The sequence below is a fragment of the Rhinolophus sinicus genome, chromosome 8 (genome assembly GCF_057876585.1).
Source record: "Rhinolophus sinicus isolate RSI-liver-muscle chromosome 8, RSI-T2T, whole genome shotgun sequence".
Lineage (NCBI taxonomy): Eukaryota > Metazoa > Chordata > Mammalia > Chiroptera > Rhinolophidae > Rhinolophus > Rhinolophus sinicus.
Window position 1 is genome coordinate 61,034,897 of NC_142508.1, and position 24,661 is coordinate 61,059,557.

Sequence of the window (24,661 nt, forward strand, 5' to 3'; positions counted from 1 at the left end):
GAAATGGAGAGACGCAAAACTTAGTGCTTAGAAAAGCAGCCTCTGAGAGGAAAGAGTGAGAGGTGAAGCTCAAAACAGACAGCACAGGACGCTGGACAGAGGACTGGGAACAAGGAGCGATGACTCTGGAGTGCACTTGAAATCCATCTCAACTCAGCTTCACAGAGAGGCCATCGTGGATGATGTGAGCGACTGTGATAAACCAGAAGGAAAAACAAATAATCTGGGAGGAAGGAGTGGGTAAGACACGTCCTCTTGAGCAAGAGTTGAAATGGAGATTTAGACTAAGAAAGATGTTCACTGTGCAAACACCAGGCAGTTCCAGTGAGATGATGTCATCTAAATACAGACCGGAAGTGGGCTAGGTTAATGGACAGCCAGGAGGCTGGAGGGCCGGGGCCTAGAGGGAAGGGCACGCAGATATACAGTTCCACTTCTGCCTGAGAGGTGGCAGCCAGCAGGAGGAGATCCCTGGCAGAGGAGGAGGCAGAGGAGGTCACACCAGGATGGGTCCTGGTGGGGATTTTCTATGGGTAAATGACCCTGGGTGAAAGGGAGACGCCACAAGAGAGCACTGCTGTTTTCCAGTGAGGGCTGAGGAAAAGCAAGTCCAGACTGGAAATCAGGCAGTTTTCCCACATGGCCTCCACCACCCAGACTGGAAGGCAACCAAGAACGTCAGCTCTGGGTCTCTGGATGGCTACGTAGCTCCCCCGTGGAGCGCTTCCCAATGCCATGGATCATATCTCAAGAGCTGGGGTGAGGGAGTTGGGGGGCAGATGCTCTGGTGCTACAGGGGCATTAAAACACATGACGATGGCAGCCATAGACCCAAAGACCACACTCTCCTGGGAGTTAAAGCTGCGAACTTTTAAAGAACGTTCCATTACGCGCTCCGATCCCAAGAGACTTTCGGTGGTGCCAAGGATGCCCCAGGCCGGGCTCCTCCAAGCTGCAACCATGGTCTGCGCGTGGAGATGGGAATTCTACCTGCATGGAAGGGGCAGCTGGGCTGGATGGCCTTTCACAAACTGCATGTGATAGAAACCCTTCCATGTATTTTTCCAAAGGCGGGTGTGTGTGTGATCTTTGTGGCTACCTGCTAAAAGAAACCACCTGTGGGGAAAACGGGGCGAACACAGGGGCCCCCAAGGGGCTGAAGATACCTAAGCTGAAGTGATACAGGAGGAGAAGAAAGTTTCCTGAGAAATGCATCCTACAATGGATGAACAGGATATACTCTTGAAGGAGTTTAAAAGCATTGTTAAAACTAAGGACGCCCCTTTGTCTGTACTTCCTCAGATGCAGCTCTACCCCAAGGAGGCAGGAGGAAATGACTTTCAGGGGCCAATTCCAAACCTGCCACGATTTGGTTAAGATGCACCATTATGATACCCATCAGCTACCTGCTGCTAAATGACCAAGCTGTTTGACTTACCAAGGTCAAAACTTTGTTAGTTTCCTGGCATTCTCAGGTAAAGTATAAACAGATCCAGAGTACTGCAAATTCCATCCAGAAACAACCTCTCAAACTTCAGAAAGAAATTCCTTATCAAATTCTCAGCCCTTGGCAGCAGTTCCTGACAATCACCACGTGCCTGAGCCATGGGCTGGGAGCTGATGCTTCTCAGGTGTGGAGACTACACATTTTAATCAGAGGCGGGAGAGGGCCCAGCAGGAGCCAGCACCCATGCCTGTAAGGTGGGCACGGAATGGTTCCTGAGTCCTCAGCCCAACCACAGGAGCTTCAGGATGCTGGGGTGAATGGCTGGCTCCGTGCTCCGTGGGAGGAGGACTGCTTTGGTCGTATGGCCTCCCCCTGCCAAGTTCACTGGTGACCTCTAACCTCTCACAAGCCCACCTCAGAGCGAGCGGACCCATGGCCCTTTCCAGCCCCATCACAGGGATCCAGGAGGACCCTTGAAACAAGGGAACACTTCCCTCTAAAGCTCCGCAGACTTTCAGAACACACTGCGCAGGGCTCCCTCTGGCTAGCATTTCCTCTCCTTCCCCCATATCCCCTGGTTAAACCTAATTAATCCCAGCCTGGCCCAGCAAGGCCCAACACATGTTTCCATTTTCCAGAAGAAAACACGTTGCTTCTATAAGTGCTCAGCGGGCTCTACGGCCAGTGTGGGGACTGCTTGGAGGAGGCAGAACAGAGCCACTGGCCTGTCCCCAGGCCCCGAGCCCTTCCTGCCACCCCTAGGTCACGGCTGGCTCTGTGAGATGCTGGCATGCTGGCACTTTGCCAGGTATTAGGGGACAACAGAAATATAGTGGGTGGGGCTCTGAAGTTTGCCCTTCACGAGGACATCTTCCTCTCTTCGAGGGCTGTACTCTTTGTCTGGTGTGTTAGATCGTGCCTGCCATTCACATTCCTTCAGCACTGCCCCCAATTAGGAGATCAGAGCCAAGAGCTGACTGTGTAAAGGAGCTTCTGCCACATGCTTCCTTTGCTGTCCTGCATCTCAACAAAGCACCCCAGCCCTGGCCCCAGCAGGGAGAATGATGGTGGAAAGCTCCAGAAGATTCACAAAAGGAGCTGGGCAAACTTAAAGCTGGCAAGAAGATAAGTTTCTTCTGAGAGGGATGTAAGAAATTTCCCGGAAGAATTCTTCTAGTCCTGTTCAATGTCCTGTCTCCTTCCCCTCAGCTGGGGACCCAATACTATGGCTACAAACTAACATAAGATCAAAACCCGTCTGCATTTGGGTAGTGGATCATGGCCTCTTATAGCAGAAACACTTAGTTGGGCTGGTACATGTCTGTCACAGCAATGTATTTTTAATCTGAGCAAATGAATGCAATCCATTAGACGGGTGAGAGAAGAGATCAGAGTGGGACCTCTTAGAAGCCTTCTCTGCATGCTGGGGGCCGGAGGCAAAGCATGCTTTTCTGAAATGCCACTGAACCAGAGATCTGGGTCTTGCCACTTTACTATGATTCATCTTCTATAAACATCAGCACGATGGGTTTTTGGGGGACTGGCCAATGCCCCTGGGGCAGGTAAGGTGACACATATAAAGACAGACAGGGTCTAGGGGGTGTACGCGACGCCCAATCCAGAGGCTGGGAGGCTATGGAAAGAGTGAGGAGGGTGAGACCAGCGGGTGTGGGCTGCCCCAGCTACAGTGGCCATTTGGCCCCAGCCGAGGGCTTTTCTCACAGCAGAATGCACAAGGATAGCAAAGTGGAATTTCCCAACTACCAGATGAAAGAGCTTCTTCTCTTCAGGCCCTCCCCCCAGCCCCTGCAATTAAGAACAAGTCCAGTTTCCAGTGGTTTCCTAGGCCTTGGCTCCCCTGCCCCACCACCCACCTCAGCAGCCAATCAATTCCTTACTCCACGGGCCCCCAACACAGGGCTCTATGCAAGTGGGGTGGGGGGATGGGGTCTCATGACTGCTTCCCCCTTTCCTGCTTGGGCCCCCAGCCGTGCTCTTCAAACACCCACTTCATCTTACGGGCAGCCCTTTCCCTTTAGGGGTGTTCAGGACCTCACCCACCATCCACTGGGATGGCTGGGGTTGGAGACCTTGCGTTCCCAGTAGCCACTGGCTGAAAAGAACGCATCCTCTGGCCAGTCCTCTGCAAAGTGGCAGGGAGGAAGAGGAAGGGAAAGGCTCAGCTGATTCAGGCAAAGGACGGCTGGCCAGAGGGCAGTCTTGGCTGGCAGAGCAGGGCGTCCTCACTCCTGCTCCCTTCCCAGCACAGAAGCCGGCCTTGTACAGATCCCAGCTGTTGGATTACGCTGGAGTTCATATCACAGTGTATCACAGAGGCTGCATTTTCTCCCTCCCTGCCTTTTCTGCTGAGTAGAAGTGGACGGTTCATGGGAAAACAAGGCCTGCACTTGTCCTGCCTGCACTGGCATGGAGGGTGGGAAGAGGCTGGAAGAGGGAAATGTACACGAACACCCACCCTGGGCAGAGTTGTTTTAAAGGGGCTGGGCTGGGCTGCTGGTGGGTGCCCTGGGTGCTGGGGCAGCAGGCCTGGCACACCAGAGCCAGCTGTCTGCACAGAAGTTTCAATTATTTCACCCTCTCTCAAGTCCGGTTTCCCCTCCCCACAGACTGCTGTGGGAGGCCGGGGCCATAATTATGAGGTGGAACAACAGCTCCCCTTTATCAAGCTGTGCTAAGTGCCATAACATGCGCGGTCTTATGTAACCCTTTCTTCAAATGGCAGGCAGGCACTATCATTTTTGTTTTAGTCACAGCAAAACAGGCTTGGAAACAGGTAATGCAGTTAAAAACTGGAGGACCTGGGATTCGAACGCAAGTCTGTTTGACTCCAGAAGCTTAGTCCTGCCCTGATGCCTATGGGAGGCCCATCTGCCCTACGCCTGTGGCGTCCTGGGGAGAGGGTGTGGGTGCGGGCAGGGGTTGGGGGTACCCAGCACCAGCCCCTTTCAGCAACCCTACTCCCGTCCTCATCTTCCCTCCAGATGTGAGCTTGGGAGCAGGTCAAAACAAGTCTGGCTGAGATGAGGTTTTGGAGCCACTGGATTCCCCAAACTCAACACGCATCTACACTCTTCCGCTCAGTAGATAACAAGGCTATTTGGACCCAGAGAGGATGTCCAACCCGCCCAGGGCCTTGTTGGAGTTTGGGGGGTGGGGTTGGGGGCCCACTCCTGGGGTGCCCCCACAGAGGTGCAGCCTGGGAAAGCTGCCTGGGTGAGAAGAAATGCTCCGGGTCCTGAAGGAAATCATGCCTCTTCCTCACTGCACTGCCAAGACCCCCCACCATGTTTGTCTTCAGGAGCTCCAGATGCCTTTGTCCTGGAGACGGCAGCCGCCCCTGGATCCTGAGCTAAACACACTCTGCAGAAATAATGGCTTTTGACTTGTTTGCCAGAAGACTCTTTCCTTTCAATGCTTGATCTTGGAGGTGGATAGGAGCAACTTATAGTTTATGTAACACCTGAAGGAGAGGGTTAAATCATTTGTTGTGGTTCTTATCAGGCCTGCAGCTTCATCTCAGCAGTCTGCATGTACCATTATTATGCTCCTCTTTATAGCCCTCAGCAGAAAATAAGGAAATGAAACGAGAATCAGGCAGGCAGGCTGCTGCTCCCGAGGGCTCGTCCCCGGCAAACCTCTGCTGAAGGGAAGGAGGGGGAAACACATCTCTTCAGTGTCTGACAGCCCAGAATGGGGGTTCTGAGCTGTGGCCTGGGCAGAGGCCCGGCATGCTGGCTTAGCAGGCAGCAGGTGCACAGAACCAGCATGGCCCAGAGGAGGCTGTACCACGTACTGACAGGTGCTGGTGCTGCTTTGGGGAAATGGCCAGCTGCACAAAAGAAGCAAAGGACTAAGAGGAACAACATGTGTGAGGGGCCCCCACAAGGTTCCTTCTGTCCCAGCCCTGGTTCTTTGTGCAAGTACCAAAGGCTAGGAGACCTCCGTGGCTACGCGGGGTGGGCGTGAGGCCAGGCTCCATGGCCAGGAGGGTGTGGTCCACGAGGGGTGTGAGCCATCGGTATGCTGGTATACTGAGCCCCCAGTGGACGAGGAGGGAGGAACTCCTGTGAGAAGCGGGGCCCCAGGTGGCCTTGGCTCACAGGTTGTGCAGTGCCCCTCAAGGCGTCTGGCTTGGCACTCTCTCACAGAAGGGATAAAGTGGCAGCTATGTCGGAATTAGCAAAGTACAGGGGTCTGCAGCCTAGCTGCGACTAAGCCGGGCAGGTACATGGCTTCCTCTCATTTCCCTTCTGCAAAATGAGGATTCCCACCAGCTCTGGATGCCCACCCAGGAGGGAGACACTGCAAAGCAAGTGAAGCCTCCCTGCCAGAGGCTGTAAATGGGAACAGGGTATGTCAGGGCCACCAGGTGCATGGAGCCCACGTTGCTGAACTTCTGCTTGGTGCGGTCTGGGGGTGTTGCTTACTCCCCTGAGCTCCCTCTCCCCAAGGCCCTGACGGGGCATGTGAGGCTGAGAGAGGATGGAAGAACCCATTACAGCCCTGTTCTCCAAAGAGGAAACTAGCTATGAATGCCTTTTTCAAAGGCCTCTTTTTCCACTGGTTCCCTGAAAGTCTTCCAGGCAAGGCAGGCTCATCAGAGAGTGAACACCTCTGCAATCTGGAAAATCATATCAAGTTAACTGTCACTCAGGTGGGGATAGTCTGTCATTTTCCTGGCGGGGGGTCTCTTGTACCATATCTAACCTTTATTTTAACTGACTGCGAAGAAAAACCATGGAAATCTTCCACTTTTGGCCAATGAAGATAAGAATTCATTTCTGTCCCTCCGTAACTGGTTTTCATTCCGGGCGATTTTGTTTTCAGGGGACATTTGGAAATGTCTGGAGCCATTTTTGATTATTCCAACTGGATGGGGGTGGGTGCTACTGGCATCTAGTGGGTAGAGGCCAGGGATGCTATTCAATATCCTACAGTACACGGGACAGTCCCCGCCACAGAGAATTCTCCGGCTCCAAATGCCAATCCTTTCCCACCACCACCGGACACCTTTTGGTAGTCTACGGTCAGAAGCCCCTTCCTCACGAGGGGCAGGGATTTTGTGTCCTGCTATTTGTCCTGGTCAAGCTAGCTTGCCCCGCCCCCTTCGACTCAACTTTTTGGCCTGTTCTCCAGGTTCTCTCAACTCTACCTCAGCCCTTGAGCTAAGGCCCAGGTGTTCCCTCTCCCGTGCCGCCCAGGAGACTCTCTAGGCCCCATCTCCCATCACTGCCTCCTGCCATTCCCCTCTTCCGTCTGCTTCTTCCCACCTGCTGGGCTCTTCTCAGCCTCCTCTCTTGGCTTCTCTTTCCCCTGACTGTTACTCACTGGAGCTCCTAAGGGCTCAGCTCTGGTCTGTTTCCTTCCCTCTCTGCCCTCTTACCCCTGACTGTTCTTACACCCTATGAATGCAAACTCCCCAAGAGCACTGGAACGGTAGCCTGCACGGAGTCAGGATTCAGTCAGTATCTGTTGAATGAATGAATAACTATGCCTTCAGTTTCCAGATTTGTGTCTCAGGCCTAGGTCCCTCTTCTGAGAGACAGGTATCGCAAACTGCTTCTCCAGCATCTCTCCTTTGAGGTTCCCAAAGCAATTTAAATGGAAACATAGGCCTTTCCCCCCTCCCCGCTCGTCCTCCAGGGCTCCCATCCCAGGGACTGCCACCACCACCCACCCCGCTGTCACACCAGAGTCCTGGGTGTCACTTTCAACTCCCTCTCCTCTTATTCCCTCATGCAATCAATCACCAATTGATTATACTAACAGGGATCCTACTAATTAATTCTTGAATCCTGTTGCTTTTTTCTATCCGCCTGCCACCATCTCTCACTCGGACAACAGCCTCCTAACTGCTCGCCCGCATGTCCATCTTGCCCTCCTCCACCCATTCTCCCCCAGCAGCACAGTAATCTTTAAAAACAGAAATCTGGTCACACCATTCCTCTGCTCAAGCCCTTTCAGTGGCTTCCCATGAGCTCTGTGTAAAGGTCCCAATCCTTAGGATGGCCCACAAGGCTAAGGCAACTCTCCCCTGCCTTCCGGTTTACAGCCTTGAAGCCTCCGCATGGGCTGAAGCCTCTGTGGGGAATCCTCCTTCAACCGCCCCTCCACCCCAATGGCCTCAGGGGCCTCCCGGACTCCTGGGACCATATCAGTCTACTCTGTTCCCCAAGCACCCAGATGGCTTTAATGACCCTCATCACCCCAGAGGTTCTGATTTCACTGGTCGGGAGAGGCCCAGCCATCACCTTCTTTCTTAAGCCTTCTTGGTGACCTAACACGGAGCCAGGGCCGAGAACCACTGCCCTACAGCATCTGGGGCCAGACTATTCTGGAAAACTCCTCCACCTGGTTTTTTTGGGGACCCTGGAAAAATCTGTGCCTCATCTACATTTTGTTGGCCCGAAGGTCACTCTTCTGGTAACCCTGCTCCTTGGAGCTGAGAGGGAGGCAAAGGGCCACACCTGGCCATGCTACTGGTGATGACAGTTTTAGAGGCTCACATGACTCAAGTACCTGGCTCCGCCAGAGCCACTGCTGTCACCAGTCCTGGCCAAACTCTGCACTCGCAGTGGGGCACTGCACACTGCCCCATTCCACGTTCTAGCGGGCTCACCTACTTTCCTCCCCAAAGGCTCTGACAAGGGCATTTAACGATCAGACATTTAACCTCAAAGGAACATATTACCTCACAAGCGAACCACTAATTCATTTGTTTAAAAAATGGTGACATCAACCTGCTTCATGTCTGTAGCACCAGCAACCTGGTGTGAAGGGGGAAACCCTCTTTGTTTCTTTTAAGAACAAATACAAAGGTCAGGAAAAGCAGGCAACAGGAGCGAGAGGAAATGGTTGCTTCGACACCTTGCATGGAGTGAAAATGAAAAACCATGGCTGTGTGAGGAAGAGAAAGTAGGCTGAGACTAACCTGATGATGAAAGCGCCTCTGACCTCCAAGAGCTTCCGTTCACTGCTGAACCTCTTGAGAAGGTTGATCATGAACTTATAAAAGTAGGAGTTCATGGTAGGAGTGGAAGGAGAACATTCTAAGCCTTTGGTACCTGTAGAGAAAGGGACAGAGCTGGGATTTATTGTGCCCACAGGGTGATAGGACCCATCATAGAATATAAACAATTATAAATGCCAAAAAGGTGGTAGTGGGGAGGGGAGGGTGTCTGTGTGTAACAAGATGAGGGAAAATCTTTAATCAAGAGCCGGCAACAGGTTGACAGCAAAAACCAAGGACTATATAAGTATGTATGAGCAAATACCACTTTGCTTACTGCAAGCGTACCCACTTACCTGTCCACACCCCCAGCCATGCCCCAATCACTTAGCGACACCTCCTATGATGAGTAGGATCCTCTGCTAGGTGCTATGACATTTTTAAAAAACAAATTTTTCTCATTATCCCAATAAATAAAATACAATTGTGCTTTATTTTGACAAACGACAAGTCAAAGAGAAAAAAGAGTAAAAGACAGGTACACAATCTCAATAGTTAACAAAACTGACAAACCCTGAGAGGCAAAAGCCACTCTTTACCCAACGTGACAAGAAAAAGTAAAAGCTACCCACACCCACTAGATTAAAGACGGCACACACTAACAAAATGTTACCAAGTGTTTCAGTCTTGACCTAATGTTTTGAAATCGGACATTCTTCCTTATCTGCAGGCAAAGATGCTCTCGCAGAGTTTACTCTAAACACTTTCAAAGCCCAAGTCGACTTTAGAAACAGAATCACACTGGAGGTCTCCCTCTGATATGTGTCCCAGCTGAAACCACACTGAGGACCAAGGGCCAGATGCAGCCCCACCCCCCATCCCCACGTGTTCTCCTCTGCAAGGCATTTAGCACGGAGGGGAGGGGACAAGGACAGGGCTGAGGGAATGCTTGGACTACCTTTATGTGAGGTAGTGTATTTACACACCCCATGGGATCCCCCCCCCCCCAACCCCGTTCCTTTCTAACACATGCTGCCCTCAACAGCACTGCTGGAAAGAGGCGTTAGCGATGGTAGGAATCCTCACTCCAGCTGCCCAAGACATTAACATGGCATTAAAAAACAAACAAACCAACGAAAAACAGCTTGAGATATAATTCACATACCATAAAGTTCACCCTTTTAAAGTGTACGATTCACTGGTTTTCAGTATATTCACAAAGTTGTGCCTAATTCCAGAACATTTTCCACTAATTCCAGAACATTTTCCATGATTCCAAAAGAACCCCGTACCCATTAGTTGTCATTCTCCATTCTCCCCTCCACCAGCCACTGGCAACCATTAATCTATTATCTCTATGGATCTACTTATTCTGGACATTTCACATAATCATACAGTATGTGGCTTCTTTGGCTTAGCATATTTTCAAGGTTCATCCATGCTGTAGTATGTATCAGTCCTATATTTGTTTTTATGGCTGAATTAATATTCCACTGTATGGACAGACCTTATTTTATCCATTCATCAGTTGGTGGACATTTGGTTGTTTCCACTTTTTGGCTATTAAGAATAATGCTGCTATGAACATTCACATACAAGGTTTTGTGTGAACATGTTTTCATTTCTCTTGGTTATATACCCAGGAGAGGAATTCCTGTTTAAACTGTTGAGGAACTGCCCGACTGTTTTCCACAGTGTAAAATGGCTGCACCATTTTACATTCCTACCAGCCATGTATGAAGGTTCCAATTTCTCCACATCCTTGCCAATGCTTGTTATTATCTCATTTTGATTATAGCCCTTCTAGCAGATGGGAAGTAGTATCTCACTGTGGAGTGATTTGCACCTCCCTAATGATTAATGATGCTGCACATCTTTTCATTAGCTGACTGGCTAGCTGCGGATCTTCTTTGGAGAAATCTCGATTCAAATCCTGTGCCCATTTTTAAATTGGGTCATTTGTCTTTATTGTTGAGTTGTAAGAGTTCTTTATATTGGATACAAGTCTCTTATCAGATATTTGATTTGCAAATATTTTCTCGCATTCTGTGTTGTCTTTTTACTGTCTTCATGGTGTCCTTTGAAGCACAAAATTTTCAATTTTTAAAGTCTAATTTATTTTTTCTTTGGTTGCTTGTGTTTTTGGTGTCACATCTAAGAAACTATTACTTAATCCAAGGTCAGAAAGATTTACTGATCTGCTTTCTTCTAAGTTTTTTTTTTTTAAGCTCTTACATTTAGGTCTCTGATCCATTTAAAATTTTTTATATGGTGTGAGGAAGGAGTCCCAAGTCATTTTTTTTCTTTTTTGCACATGGATGGATAGCTCGTTGTCCCAGTATAACACGATGTCTTTTTCTTTTTTTTTCTTAACGGCAGGAGAAGAGGTTGCAGCTCCCATGTGGGAATGATGTCTTTTTAAACTTTTGTATATGCTTTATTTTTTATATTTAATTTTTTCAGCTTTGTTGAGATGTAACTGACATACAACTGTAAGTTTAAGTTGTACATATTGATTTGGTACACTTAGATATGATTAACACCATAGCGTTTAGCTAGCATCTCTACCGCCTCACATAATTTCCATTCTTTTTTGTTGTGAGAACATTTAAGATCTACTCTCTTAGCTACTTTCAAGTATATAATACAGTATTATTAACTATAATTACCACGCTGTATGTTAGATCCCTAGAACTTATTCAACTTCTAACTGGAAGTTTGGAACTCAGGAAGGACACTGGAGGAAGCGGAGTAGCTGACGGAGGTATCTGGGGCCATCACTTTCCGGGTGGCCCCTCTGTCTCAGTAATCGTAGCCATGACTTCCTCTCCCAACCAGGGAGAAGATGGCCACACACCAGCATGAAATAGGCAGGATGTGGGGCCTCTGGGAGTCAAGCTTGGCTGTGCGAGGGGATATAACTCCAGAAGCATCAGCCCAAATCACAAAATGTATAGAACCATCCAGAGTACTATAAGTGAGCCTACAGAGGAGCCCCTGTGGGCTGACCAGTGGCCAGGAAGTAGCAGTAAAACCTCCCAGGAGCTATCTTTAGGCTGAATTTAGACTTCCCTTATGTCCTTGCACAGTCCTTATGGGGAAGTAGGTGGGAATTGGAAAAGGCAGTGGTAAATTACGCTGTGAGGATTCCTTACCAGGAGCCACACCTTCAAACTACTGTCCTCTCTCCTGAGAACCTCCTAGACTGCTCCCAGACCCCGTCCAAGGGCCAAGCCTCGAGTGAGAAGCCCAGTTCAAAGGTGGGCCTCACTGAACTACTGTTGTTTGCAGTGCGTTTTTCTGGGTCCTTGCCCAGACGGCCTGGCCCAGGAGGTCCTGAGTGACTCTGGAATGGCAAACAGTCTCTACCCCCTGGCCCAGAGGGGGCTGTTTGCAGAATCAAGTGTCACATTCTTACAGATCGAGTTGCCCCAGGCCCAGCTGGGGCTGATCTCTGAAGAGGTGGTTGCAGACACAGCTGTTGAGGCAGGCTGGCTGCCTCCTGGGCCCCTCTTCACATCCCCACCTCCCCGTGGTGGCCTGGCTGGAGGGCACAGGCCCCCCTGCAACCCCACTGGAAGTGCCTGTGGGCTGGAACCCAGCTTACTGCAGCCTTCTCCCGGGTACTTACTCATGATGGCTCCTTAAGTCCCTGTCCCCTTCTTGCTTCTGTATGTGCACCCCCGTCCCACCCCATTTCCAGGCCTAGTGCCACTTAGGCTCCAAAGTATTCCAAAGGACAAAGGGACCAACACAGGGGATGACCACAAAGAAATCCTCCCCAACGAGGGCCACCTGGGACCATGGTCTCCATTCCCCAGGGGCTGGGTGTCTTGGGCAGGCATTGGGGAGGTGCTGGGAGGTTCTGGCCTCCCAGGGGCAATGGGAAGTATCAAGCATGGTATTTCAGAGCTCGGCCTGGGAGGCCATCAGAGCAGGGTTCCGATCAGATCTGCCTCTGCCAGGCACTGGCTATGCAACTCTGGGCAAGTCTTACCCCCTCTAAGCCTGTTTCCTCATCCATAGAGTGGGGCAGTAAGAATCCTATTAAATGAGACAGAACATGCTCTGGGCCTGCGCTTGCCACATAGTCTGTGCTGCTATTATTAGCAAACATGCCGTAACCCAGACCACTGCATGGGGCAAACTGCTCTTCCTCTCGAAGTCTTGGAATGGATGACTGAGGTCTCGGGGGTAGTGTGGAATGTCTCTGAATGGGGAAGACTTTAGATCTGGGAAAAGTTCACAGTGCTCTGCTGAGAGGTAGGGGAAGCTGCAAGGAGGAGACGGCGTCACCTGTAAGTCTACCAACCCCACATCTGAGAGACCTGCCCACCTCTCAGCGGACAGATTGGCCAAAGATGGCATAAGAGAAAGCCCAGGGCTGCTCTGGACACATCCCCGGTCTCCTTAGCCACAGGCCCCTCTCTGGGCCACACAAGCAACTCTCAAAATCCAGGTCTGCATGGCAGCCCCTGGAGCTGACGCCCTTAGTGGGAGGGAGGAGGAAGGAGAGACAAGTTTGCAAGAAGCCATGGCAAGTGACTCATGTCCTCACAGTGCCGTGGTTGCTGGGAAAGCCGCTGCAGCTCAGCCCTCCCACCACTTACAAACTACAAAGAGCAGGAGGCAGGCACCTTCCCCAATACTTGGCTGACAGGAGGTCAGTGTGCTGGGAGCTTCAGGGGAGCTGTCCGGCCTGGCCTGCAGCTGTCTGGGAACGGCCTTTTGGCCTCCAGGCTCCCACATGCCAGAGGGACTCTGGTCAGGGCCACTGCCCTCGAGAGGAGGAACCTCCATAGGACAGCACCACGAGCCTCGTAAAGCTTGAGATCCTGGCCCAACTGTGGAGAAACATGTCAGGATAGTCATCTCCCAGCAGGGGGAGGGCAACAAGCCCTGGGTGGACTGGTCAGAGCTGGGCCGCAGTGCTCACCAGGGACAGGCTGAGGACCCAGTCTTTCCCAGGCCTCAGTCTCCCTCTGGGCCACCAGCCACTTGTCTGACCTTACCGGCCCTCAGGCCCAGTTGGCTTGAGATGGAATCTTACATGTTCTCAGGCAGGACTGCAGGCTCAGGAGGAGACGGGGCGGGGGAGAAGAAAACTCTACTCACTCCAGGAGCTACTACAGGGAGTGGCAGGCCCCTCTCGACTGAATGAATGTCTGCCCAACTGCAGCCTCGCCGTGGGGAGCTCACGGCGCTTCCTCAAGCCACTTCTCCACTCCTGGCTCTTGTTCGTCCACACACGTGACAAGCATGGCTGGGAACTGGCCTCCTTTCTCCGCGGGGCTGATAAAAGCCAACTCTGCCGCACTCTCCTGCTGGTTGGCGGTGTTGCTGGTCATTAGAAGGGTCATTAGGAGGAGCCCAGGGTCCCGATGTAAGGTGTGCCCTCCACACTGTGCTGAGGACTCAGAGGCTCTTACTCAGGTGACATTACTGACAGCACGTCTTCCAGGCCCACCAGGGAGGATGGGCAAGCTATCTCGCCAGGGCCCTGGGGGTGGGGAGGAGAGAACCACCTGGCCATGGTCTCAGGAGAGAGGCGCCCTTTGGGGGGCTGAGAAGAGCAGGAGTTTCATTCCCCAGTCCTGCTGAGGACCAGTACTGCAGCCGAATGCTGCTTGCCTCGCATTTCTGGTTTGGACAAGCGGGCTCTGGCAGGAAGCTCACGTGACCACCGCTGGCTCAGGGGCAGACAGATGCTGTCGGGAGCACTCGGTACACAAAACCAGATCAGTGGGGTGGGCGGCCAGAGAGCCAGCCCCACAGATGTTACTAAGTGAAACCTGATGTGGCGACATGAGAATCTGCAGAACGTCTCACAAACAACCTTCCCTGGGATGTTTTGGATTGAGTTTTGTGGTTATGACGTGAAGGAGCCTCACATGTCAGGATAAAAATAGCTCTGGCCTCCATACGCAACGTGAGTTACAGTTCAACAAAACCAGTTGGGAAAACATTAGCCGCCCAGCCCAGGCCCGGCAGGGTTCCTGCTCTGCTCCCATCCTCCTGTCTACCTCCCCACCAGCCCCTCTGTGCCCTGAGGATGGGAGGAAGGGCCAGAGGACCCAGATGAGATCCAGGTCCTGCTGCTAACTGGCAGGCAGTCTAGAGGAAGTGACACCTTCTCCAGGGTGGCGGTTTCTGTCTGTGAGCGTCACAGGGTTAAGGGGCTTAACACGCAGCTCCTGGCACAGAAAGTGCTGTGAGGAGGGGGTTGCACGATTGGGAGGCTGGTTTGGAATCAAAGGGGACAGGTGGAGAGGGGCTAGCTTCACTGGGACAGAGGGGGCCAAGGGCTGTTGTAAATCAGGGTCTCAGGGGGCCTGTGGAGTCTGTTGAATCAGAGCGCCCAAACCCACGGCTACACGGACAAAAGGGTGGTTAAGATGTTGCAGCAAAAGCATCCTTGGGATCCAATCCAAAAGGTGGTCACTTTCCTTTCTATGGACCAGCCCAGTGGAGGTCGGGGAGCCCTCTGCACAGGGCAGCCACCCACATCCAGGAGGCTTTCCAGCTGCCCAGCTTAGAGCAAGCGATACACCACTGGCCACAGCAGGGCCCAGAGGAACTTGAAGCCGACATCCGTGGAGGGGCTGCACTAGGAGGGCGCTGCGGCTGCTGCAGGAGCGAGCAGTACTGGGGCCCCGGGCGGTGCTGGAGGAGGGAGGGGCCCTCAGGATGGCCAACAGCGATGGCTCTGGGACAGAGGGGGCCAGGCTCTCCATCTGCTGACTAGTGAAGGCCTGGGCAGCGGAGCTAGGCGAGCCTCAGTCCCGGCCTTGGGCCCCGCGGCCCTCCTCCCGTCATCATAATGAATTCTGAAAGCTGGCACTGTTATGGGCGCCTGATGGGATTCAGAGATGAGTACAACAGGCCACTGCGGTCTGACTGGGGCACACAAGTCACCTGGTGATCCTAGTACAACGGGATTCTGAGTATGGGGTGGGCCAGAGTGTCCCCATTTCTGAGCGTCCAGGCAACGCCGACGCTGCACAACCTGCACCTTGAGAAACGCGGCTCTACGAAGTCACAGCCAAGGCGGGAAACAGATGTGAAGCCCAGCACCCTGCACAGTGACGGGCGGTGGCACAGCAGCAGCACAGGAGTCTGGTCCGCGCCGTCTGCCCTGTCCTGAAGCACGTGTGAGTCCTTATAGTAAGGACGGAACGAAGGCAGCGCTGCACTGGGATTTATCTTAGCCCCTTCCATGCAAGAGCTCACAGAGCCTCCAACCGCCCATCGCCCAATTTATAGAGGAGGCAGGACACGTGCCCAAGGTCCTAGGACAGGCAGGGCAGAGCTGGGCTATAAGTCTAGGTCTTTCCAAGCTCAGCACCTGTGCTCTTCTATTTTCCTAAAAAGAGTGTGTGGGAAGAAGGGCTTTTAAGGCTCAAAGAGCAACAGGTAAAGTTTTTGGGGGCTGGGAAATGGTCTGGTGCGGCTGGAGGAGGTAGACCCAGCAGAAGGGAAAGAAATGAGGTGCTGAGGTGGCCCAAGGCCAGAATGGGGTCCCTGAAGTCACTGTGAAGAGGAGGGCTACCCCCAAAACTGCCAGACTGGAGTCACGACCCAGCACCCAGAGGAGACCACAGGCCTGGCTACCACTGCTCTGCTCCTCTCTTCGGGTGGCAGAAGCTTTCAGTGCTGGTCAAGCCTGGGGTTCGCCTGTGTTCCCATCCTCTGAGTGTGGGGGTGAAGAGAGCAGGCTCTCAGGCCAGGCCCCTGGGTTAGCATCGATGCTGTCGCGATCCCTCCTCCCAGGTGGGAATGGCAGTGGTGTTCCCCTCAGAGATGTTGCGAGCTAATCCACAGTGTGGCTCAGGAAGCTGACATGTGGGAAGCAGTCCTAGTAAGAGCTCAACAGGGATGGCCTGCTAGCATTCTTCTAGAACTTCTTTCTGCATTTGGGCACACCAGCCTGGGCCATAAGGAACAAAACCAAATCAGAACTTTTCCCTTTTGCCCATGTTTTGAGAACTGGGATCAAATCCACTTTGGACCAGAGAGCCCTGATATGAGCAGTTTTATCCAACCAAGAATGGGCCCCGTGGATGGAAGGAAGGGCAGGGAAGCCTGGGTTTTAGTCCTGGGTGACCTTTGGCCCAGACTGTCCCAGTGTGCTGGGCTGGGTGAAGGCTGCTCCCACTCCTGCAGCAGGGGGTCCAAGCCCCAGGAGGGCCAGGCGTGTCCCTAACAGGGGCTGGTCCTAGACGCCTCCTGCTCCTGCCAAGCAGCATTCTGCACAGTATCGGGTCAGGCCCCTTGGGTCTGCTCGAGGGGGGCTCAACATCCCCTCTCCCCAGAGCCTGGCAGAGCCTAGGCTCACATCCCCCTGAGTGGAGATAGGCAGAGAAGGCACAAAAGTTGCCAAGTCATAGGAGACCCAAGCGATTGTTTCATTTCGTTTCACCAAATCACAGTCTAGGGAGCCAGGGTAATGTGGTATCCCTCCACAGGCTTCCCTCGGGGCTACTCAGCCAGGCGGTACCCCTCCTGACTCTCCCAGAGGTGGCCCTCTTCCCAGCCTGGAGCTCTGCAAAGGTCAGGAACGAAGAGGGTGCGGGAGAAGCGACACCATCACCTCTGCCCGTACGATTGCAGTGAAGGGTCAAATGTTCACAGTCGAGCAGGCAAGAGGAAAATCCCACGTGGGCAACTCTGCCTTGTGGGCTCTGGGGCCCAGTGTGTGGCATAGTTAGGTCAACACAGCAGCTACCCTACTGCTGCATGCAATCTGCACCATCTGAGTTTACAGACCCAACACACTGGTGGGGCCATTTGGTTTCCTACACACACCACCGAATTCATCTTTGCTAGACTCCCTGCCTCCTTGGCTTTCCAGAAAATCCCTTTACAGGGGTTGGGTGAGGGAATCTACCCTAAAGAGACACAGCACTGCAGTCTGCAAGTTCTCAGAGCTGTGCCCTGGAGAGCCAGAGCAAAGCAGAATCCAAACAGGAAGAGGGTTTGGCTCTGCAGCCGTTGTCCACATGTACAGCTAGATGGAAACACACAGAATGACCCCCTTGCTTGCATGCCTGAGAAGTAATGTGACAGAGCAGCCCGCAGAGGAATGCGTGCACACTTCCTGCATGCTTTCTGACCTAGCAGCCACCCTCGACCACCTCGGTGCCTGGTACGTGCCCTCCCCAAGGCAGCTAAGGACCAGCTCTGGCTTCCCATGCTCTTCTATTACTGGTATGAGCTTGACCTTGACCTTTTAAAATTAGACTCATTTGAAAAATCTGGTGCCAGCTGTGGACACAAACAAGCATGCGTGGTTCCCACACTCCTCGAAGTACACACGTGGGGTCTCAGGCTAAGTGCGTGGCGCTCAGCGCTGTGAATCCTTGAATCAAGAAGCATTACTGGCTGCAGGCATTTCTTTGTTCTTTCCAGGATGTAATTTCTTCCCGTCTGGCAGACTTGGTTATTTTTCTATGAATTCAGGGTGAGTCCCTGGCTGATGTGAGCCAGTCTGACAGCCTTGGTGAGCTGGGGCAAGTCTTCACTGCCTCAGCCTCGTTAGCGGCCCACCCAACTTGGTGGGGCCAGGAGCTGGGGTTCAGAGTGCTTTACCATCCACGTGTCCCCCAGACCTTGTTCCCAATCAGCTGAAAGGACTTGCTTCTGTAGGGAGCCCTTGGCCCTGTCCAGAAGACCTGGGCTGCCCGCAGCCATTTTTCTGTCCCATCCTCTACCAGCTAGTAAGCATTTCACTCTTCCACGTCTCTGTGCCCAGGAAGGAGAGAAAAGCCACTTTATAGACAGAGGAACAGATCAGAGTCCTGGGAGACCAAGGCGTCCTTCCCCTCCCCCGCCTGGGGCTGTGCTGCCTTAGCTCTTTGCTTCTCCCACTGGGGAGACATGCTCCAACCAGGGCACCTGAGGGCCAGACTGTGCCCTGGCAGGTGCCTCATCTTGGCTGCGGCCGTCCTCTTACAGTCAGGTCTCACTGCCACCCAGTTCCTGCCCCACTTCTCCAAGGAAGAGCCTTCTGCTTCTCACCCTTCTCAGCAGGGTCCTACCCCCACATGAAGGCTTGGCCCCCACACTCCACCTGTGGCATTCCTGCCATCCATCCGGAGGACTTCAGGTTGACTGCCAAGGGCTGCGTTGAGGACACGAATGGAGAATGAAGTTCTGGGCTGTGGGAAAGAGGGTGGAAACCTCAGCAGGGGTCCCGGGTCAGGATGTGGGAGCCTCCCTGACTATGGCCTCTGGTTGCCCAGAGGAAACTGGGCTTGTTGGCAAGGAAACCACTGCATCCTGGGGAAACAAGAGAAGGAAGCTGTGCTGCTGCTAGAGCCCCTCACTCCTCCCTTGCTTCAGTCAGAAACAGCTGGAAACTTGGGACCAGCTGCAAGCAGAGTGCGTGCAGTGGTGTGGACAAAAGCCTGGGGTCCTACATGATACCCTGCGGCAAGGGCCAGGGTGGGGCTGGACTTCAAGTTCACTGGGGAGACGTCTTCAATGCACCGGGCCTTCTGTGATGACCTCGCAGTCTTGGGGTGCATCAGGCCTGCAGTCAGGGTTCCGGTGGCTCCAGTGAGCAGGTGTTTCCAGGTGTTCTCTAGGACCAGCCTGGGAGGCCTGCAGGAGGGAGGCTGCTGCCGAAAGGCCCCAAATCTATTTGATGTCTGGCTTCTGTATCAGAAAAGCTGTCTAGGGCCTGTGCCTGGATGTCAAGAGCTGCTCAGGGGACAAAGAGACTCCAGGCAAACACCCAAGATTCTCTGGGTACTTTCCTATTGACGTGCATCCCTGGGCATTTTTCAGGATGGTGTCGTTGGCGGGAACTGGCATCTACCTGGGAGGGAGGTGCTGGACATCGCACTGGCCTGGGAGCAGGGCCGGCTGATGTCTAGGAGGAGCCCGAAGGGTGACCACCAGGAACGCCACGGCCACCTTCATGGCCAAGGGCTGCCCGGAAACATCCTGTTTGAATTATGCTGTCTTTTGCCTGGGCTGCCTGCCATGTTGAGAGCTATTTTTAGCTTCTTGTTGAGGAAGGAAATGGCTGCCTAGTCTTCCACCTGTGAGACTCAACTCCAAAGCCGCTTGATTCCTGACTGGTGAGACGCTGCCCCAAGGAAAGAGACAATCAGCTGATTCAGACGGTTTTACAGTTAGCCAATGGCTCCAAAGGATGAACCAGTGCAGGAAGATGAGGAAAAAGGGATACGAGGGTTTCTCCCTGGGGTGACGGGGCTGCTCGAGTGTGAGCTAGGAGGCAGCAGCATGGCGAGGTCCACGTGCCTCTTGGAGAGTGGCAGACCACTAACCTGTCACACTCTGGCAGAGCTCAGGGCTCATGAGTGATAGCCCCAAGGATGGTCCAGTCCAGGACGAGACCGAGCACTAGCATTCCCAGGTCCGTGAGGCTGGACTCGTCAGGGGATTACTTACCAGGAGTGGTCAGTAGGCCACCTCTGCCAGCGGTGGGCATCTGAAGCTCGGAGTGGCTGACCCGGAAGTCAGGGCCATCGAGGGGGCTTGGGTCATCCGTTTGGCCTGCAGGGGAGGAAGCAATTTCTGCCAACACCTCCAGATCCTTCAGGATAACCTAGGGAAGAAACGCGGATGATGAGGGACAAGCACCTCCACAGGCAGCTGTGGATGTTACTCCAAACACCTATCGATTGATAAACGGAGAACAGAATGTGGCATATCCACGCCAGGGAGTGACTTGGCGATAGTAAGGAATGAAGGTCTGATACCGGGTACAACACGGATGAACCTTAAAAACTTCTGCAGAGTGAAAGAAGCCAGATGCACTATGTGAAATGTCCAGAATAAGTAAATCCATAGAGACAGAAAGTAGATTAGTGGTTGCCAGCGGCTGGGGGAAGGAGACACAGGAGGTGACTGCTAATGGCCACAGGGTTTCTTTTTGGGGTGAGGAACATGCTCTGTAATCAGTGGTGAAGGATGCACCACCACATGAAAATGCTAAAACCCCGAGTTGCTTGTATACTTTAAAAGGGTGAATGATATGTGAACTGCACCTAAAAAAACGTCAAGTTAAAACCCCCAACTGGCACCCTAATTCCCAATCCCGTGGTCCTCAAGAGCAATCTGCCTCTTGCTCTGCCCATGGCCATGGTGGTGGTGATGGTGGTGGGCCTCGCTGACCTCCCACACTCTCACACCTGGTTCGGACTCCCAGGAGAGCTGAAGGGCTCGAGGAGGCGACCTGTGTCTTCACATCTTGTCAGCCCCACTGTACCCCTAACCGCAGGCTTTTCCTCTCAGGCCTGGCTGCGCAGGTGTACAAGGGCACTCATCCTCCAGGCAGCAAGTGAGAAAGTACGAGGGAGCTGGCGCCAGGCCACACTCAGCTTGATCCCGTCCCCACAAGGGCTACACTGACCCACACCACGTTGCCGATGGGTGTTGATTTCCCAGTCAGAAAAGACGCTTAGGAAGAAGCAGCAACACCTTAGAGGCCTGGCCACTGCGAAATGTCCCCAACCTCTGAGTGGCCCCAGGGCCAGGCTGCAAGAGAAGGGGGAGGCCAGAGGAGGAACCTGTCCTTGCTCCCAGCCAGCCAGAATTCATGCCTTCACTTGTTGTGAGTCTCACCTTACACACAGTCACCTGCTCAAGGTAACAGGAGTCCATTTCAAACCCAAACTGGAGCACCAGTTAATTTCAGCCGCACAACCCCTCTTCTGCAGCAGCTACTGAGCACCGGCTGCGGGCAGGGACCTGTGCTGGTTTGAGGAGATGCAAAGCTGAACAGGACAGGACTCTGAGGAGGTCACAGATGTGCCGCAAGTGCCATGGCAGTCAGCAACTTGGCCTGAGGGGAACGGGGTGCTTCGGAAGTACCTGGGCCTCAGTTTCCTCATCTGGGGAAGGCTGTCATGAAGATTATAGTTGACACTTGATGCATCACTTGTGTTACAAGACCTTTGGCACCACAGCAGAACACGGTCAGCGGCCCTGGAGTAGGGACGGGGCAGGGGCAGTGGTGCCCACATGGCGGGCTCAGACTTCATTCCCCACGAAGAGAAGCTGCACCGCCCATCTCTGTACCACCTCCTCCCGCCCCATTGGAGAGCACAGCCAGCAAAGCAGCATATTTTACTTTCTGAATTCTTCTTTTAGAAAGTTTAACACCAAATGGCAAATGAATGCAAATTACACTTCAGTTGCACAATTAAAGCTGGAAGTGTTGTCTACAGGTTCCTGCAGTAATCCCAGCCACTCCTCCTGTGCTTACGTATCAAAAGAATTGTCTCCAGTCCCCAGGGGCTGGCAAAAAGCCCAAAGACAGACAGCCCTGCCTGGGGCAACACCACATGTACTTGTATGTACACACACACACACACACACACGCACGCACACGGTGCCTTCCAGTCCCTCAGAGCAGGATTGGGAGAATAGCACCACAATCTCCTCTAGCCTCCTACAGGCAAGGAGGGGTCGGGGCTGCCAAAATGGAGGGCAAGGAATGGCCTGAAGAGGGGAATGCGGAGCTTGTGGAATGCCACTCGGGGGTTCCGAGGTGGCTCTGACATCCAGGCTCCTGTGCTCATCAAGTCCAGCTGAGCAGCAAACCCCACTCAGTCCAGCCTGGGGAGCGACGAGAAGTCCCCTTGGGAGGGAAGGCCCTAGGAGGCAATGTCAACAGGGGCCTGGGACAGGGCAACAGAGGGGCCGCCGTCCAGCTGGACCTGGATTTGTGTCTCTGTGCCAGGGTTTTAGTGCTCCACCCCCTGAAGAACCCATAGCTGTTGGTCTGTGGACAGGATGCTCTGGGACAAGGACACAGCGACCTCAGCAGCCTTGCTTACGGGGCACCTGCTCAAGGACTAGACGAAAGGCCCTGAGCTACAGATGCGCTTCTTGGCCTCTAGAAGCAGCGCTAGTCCTCCCTCCAACGAGCAGGCTGCCCTGTAATCCTGGCTCCGAGAATGGGAAAGGCTCAAAGTAGGGGGAAGCCACGCCAATTAGTATGCACTGCACAGCTTTTTGCAAAATGAATATAAAACACTTGTGCTTTCTTTTTGTGTGAGAGAAAGAAGGGGGGAAAGAGAGGGAGGGAGGAAGGTTACAAGAAAGCAATATTCTGCAGGAGCAGGAGCGCCTGCCGTTACCATGGCAACAGGCTGGGGGTGGGGAAGACACATCAGCTGGTCCCTCATCCTGGAGCGGAGTGAGCTGGCCATCTTGGAGTGAAAAGGTCGGTGGCAACTGGGTGTGGAAAACATCTGACAAAGCAACTCTGAAGGGAAGGCCACAGGAGTGAGCGGGAGGGGGCTTCATACCCTCTATGGCTTGGGGAGCAAACACAAGGAAGCTGGGGGATTCCTGAGAAAGCCTTTCCTTCTAGGCGGGGACTAGACACCAGCAAAGGGCATCTTTCAGTGTGGGAGGGGAATCATATGGACGGGGCCACTGCATTCCAGCAAGCCAGGGACAGTCTCTCTGGGATGGCAGCTGTTTCCCTTCCTGCTTTCAATGGTCCATCCAGGCACGCCCTGTCCCAACATCTGGTCCACAGACCAGTCCTGGAAAACCCCTTGTGGCAGGAACTCCCTTTTCTCTGTCCCTGAGGTGCTACCAGCCACTCCTTCACCACCTGGGAACAGCTGGAGACCCAGAGCTGTGCAAGGCCACGTCCCTAGGCTGGGAGATCCGTCCTTGCCTCCCACCAGGACTCCTGACCAGGAAGTCCCAGGGCGAGGCATCAGCAGATACTGAATAAATACTTGCTGATCTACAGTGCCAGGCAGGAAATGGAAGATGGATGGTTTTGAACAGCTTCGGCCAAGGGGATGGATGGAGAGGCCGCCCCCTTCATTCTACCCACTTATCTCTAAGAAACTTTTGTCAAAAGTTTGGCTAGGCCACTGGTCAGCTGATTGGGCTCCAGATGTCCACTGGCTCAGCCTTCCAGGCCTGAGAGAAGCAAAGGAAATCCCCAAGCTGGGCCCTCTCCAGTCCCAGCCAGGAGGAAGCTGCAAAAGTGTTTCCAAGGGACACACTAGGTGCTGGCAGAAGAGGTGAATTCAGGCTAAAGGTCCTGGAGGCTGCAGTCTGGCCCAAGGGGGCCGCTGCCAAGGGCTACCTGATGCCTCTTCCCAGAGCAGTGGGGCCGTGCAGGAGATGTGCCGGAGATCTGGGTCAGGTTGGGCTGTTCCTAACTCTTGGGAAGTGGAACTGAGAGTAAGTGCGGAGGGACCGAAGCCAGGCTTCCACAGAAGCTGGGAGGCCTTCCGCTTCCTTTACAAGGGCTGTAGCCCAGCGGATCGGGCTCTTGGTCCCCAACCACATACAGAATGGCTCCTGTTGCTGGTGGAATGGGTCAGAGAACAGACCCTCTTAGGCCAGGTTGTCATCCCAGGACGAGTCTCCTGGGGGAGGTGAGGGAAGGCCACAGGGACGGTTGCAGGCCCCACTTGGACACAGACTAAACGGCCTGGGAAGGGGTAACATTCTCAGGGTCAGAGCAGGCCATGCACAGCATCTCCTGGAGGGCGGCTCCTATAGCCCTGCCTTCTGCAACCAGCAAGGAAAGCACTGCCAAAAAGCACACTTAAATTTAGGGCTGGGAGAGAAGGATCGTGTAGGCTTAGACCTATTTTATTTACCATTGAGAAAGCCACCTTGATTAAAAACCGTTTGTCTCAGTAAAGCAAAAAGAACTTAAAAAACAAAAGATTATATCTTGGTTTGTGTTGACTGACTTTGAAGGCATGTCCTTAGGGATCAGGACTCTTGCTTTTCTTTTTCCATTTTTAATAAATTTTGAAATCCTTACCTAAGTGCCTAGTTCTGCACCATATATGCAAAAATATGCCAAAGGCTCACACCTAATTCTTACTGTTAAGTTCCACTAACACAGTGTGGGTACTGGCAGCTTAAAACATTGCAGTCACCATCCCTCTGGGGGTAGAGAAAAAAAAAGGCCAGCCTCACAAGACAACTTGGGAGTCCGAATCCCCAGGTCCCCTTCCCTCCCACCCCCAGGGTCTCCTTCCTGCTGATGCCAACCATTGCTCATTTGCATCATGCCAGACCCCTGACCAAGAGGGTGCACTCTCAGGGTTATAAATTTCCCCCATAAGCTAGGCAGGGAATGGGGAAAAGCCTGCTGTGCTGAGGGCAGCAGAGGAGCAGCACACACACCGTTACAGCGGTTACCAGGCGATGGGGGGTGGGGGCAGCTGTCTCTAGGGCGCGGGTCCATGGCAACCAGGAGAGCAGCACAGGCTCCCTGGTCT

General features: G+C 53.2%; 1 protein-coding gene across 1 annotated transcript in view; it reads right to left on the reverse strand.

The window, feature by feature from the left end:
• VAC14 (VAC14 component of PIKFYVE complex) overlaps positions 1 to 24,661 on the reverse strand; it is a 94,256-nt gene that overhangs the window by 28,971 nt on the left and 40,624 nt on the right. The window contains exons 13-14 of the mRNA XM_019757655.3: positions 19,836 to 19,992; positions 8,400 to 8,532 (exon numbers count right to left, since the gene is read on the reverse strand). Of these exons, the coding sequence (XP_019613214.1) occupies positions 8,400 to 8,532; positions 19,836 to 19,992 (290 nt within the window). The remainder of the gene's footprint in view (positions 1 to 8,399; positions 8,533 to 19,835; positions 19,993 to 24,661) is intronic.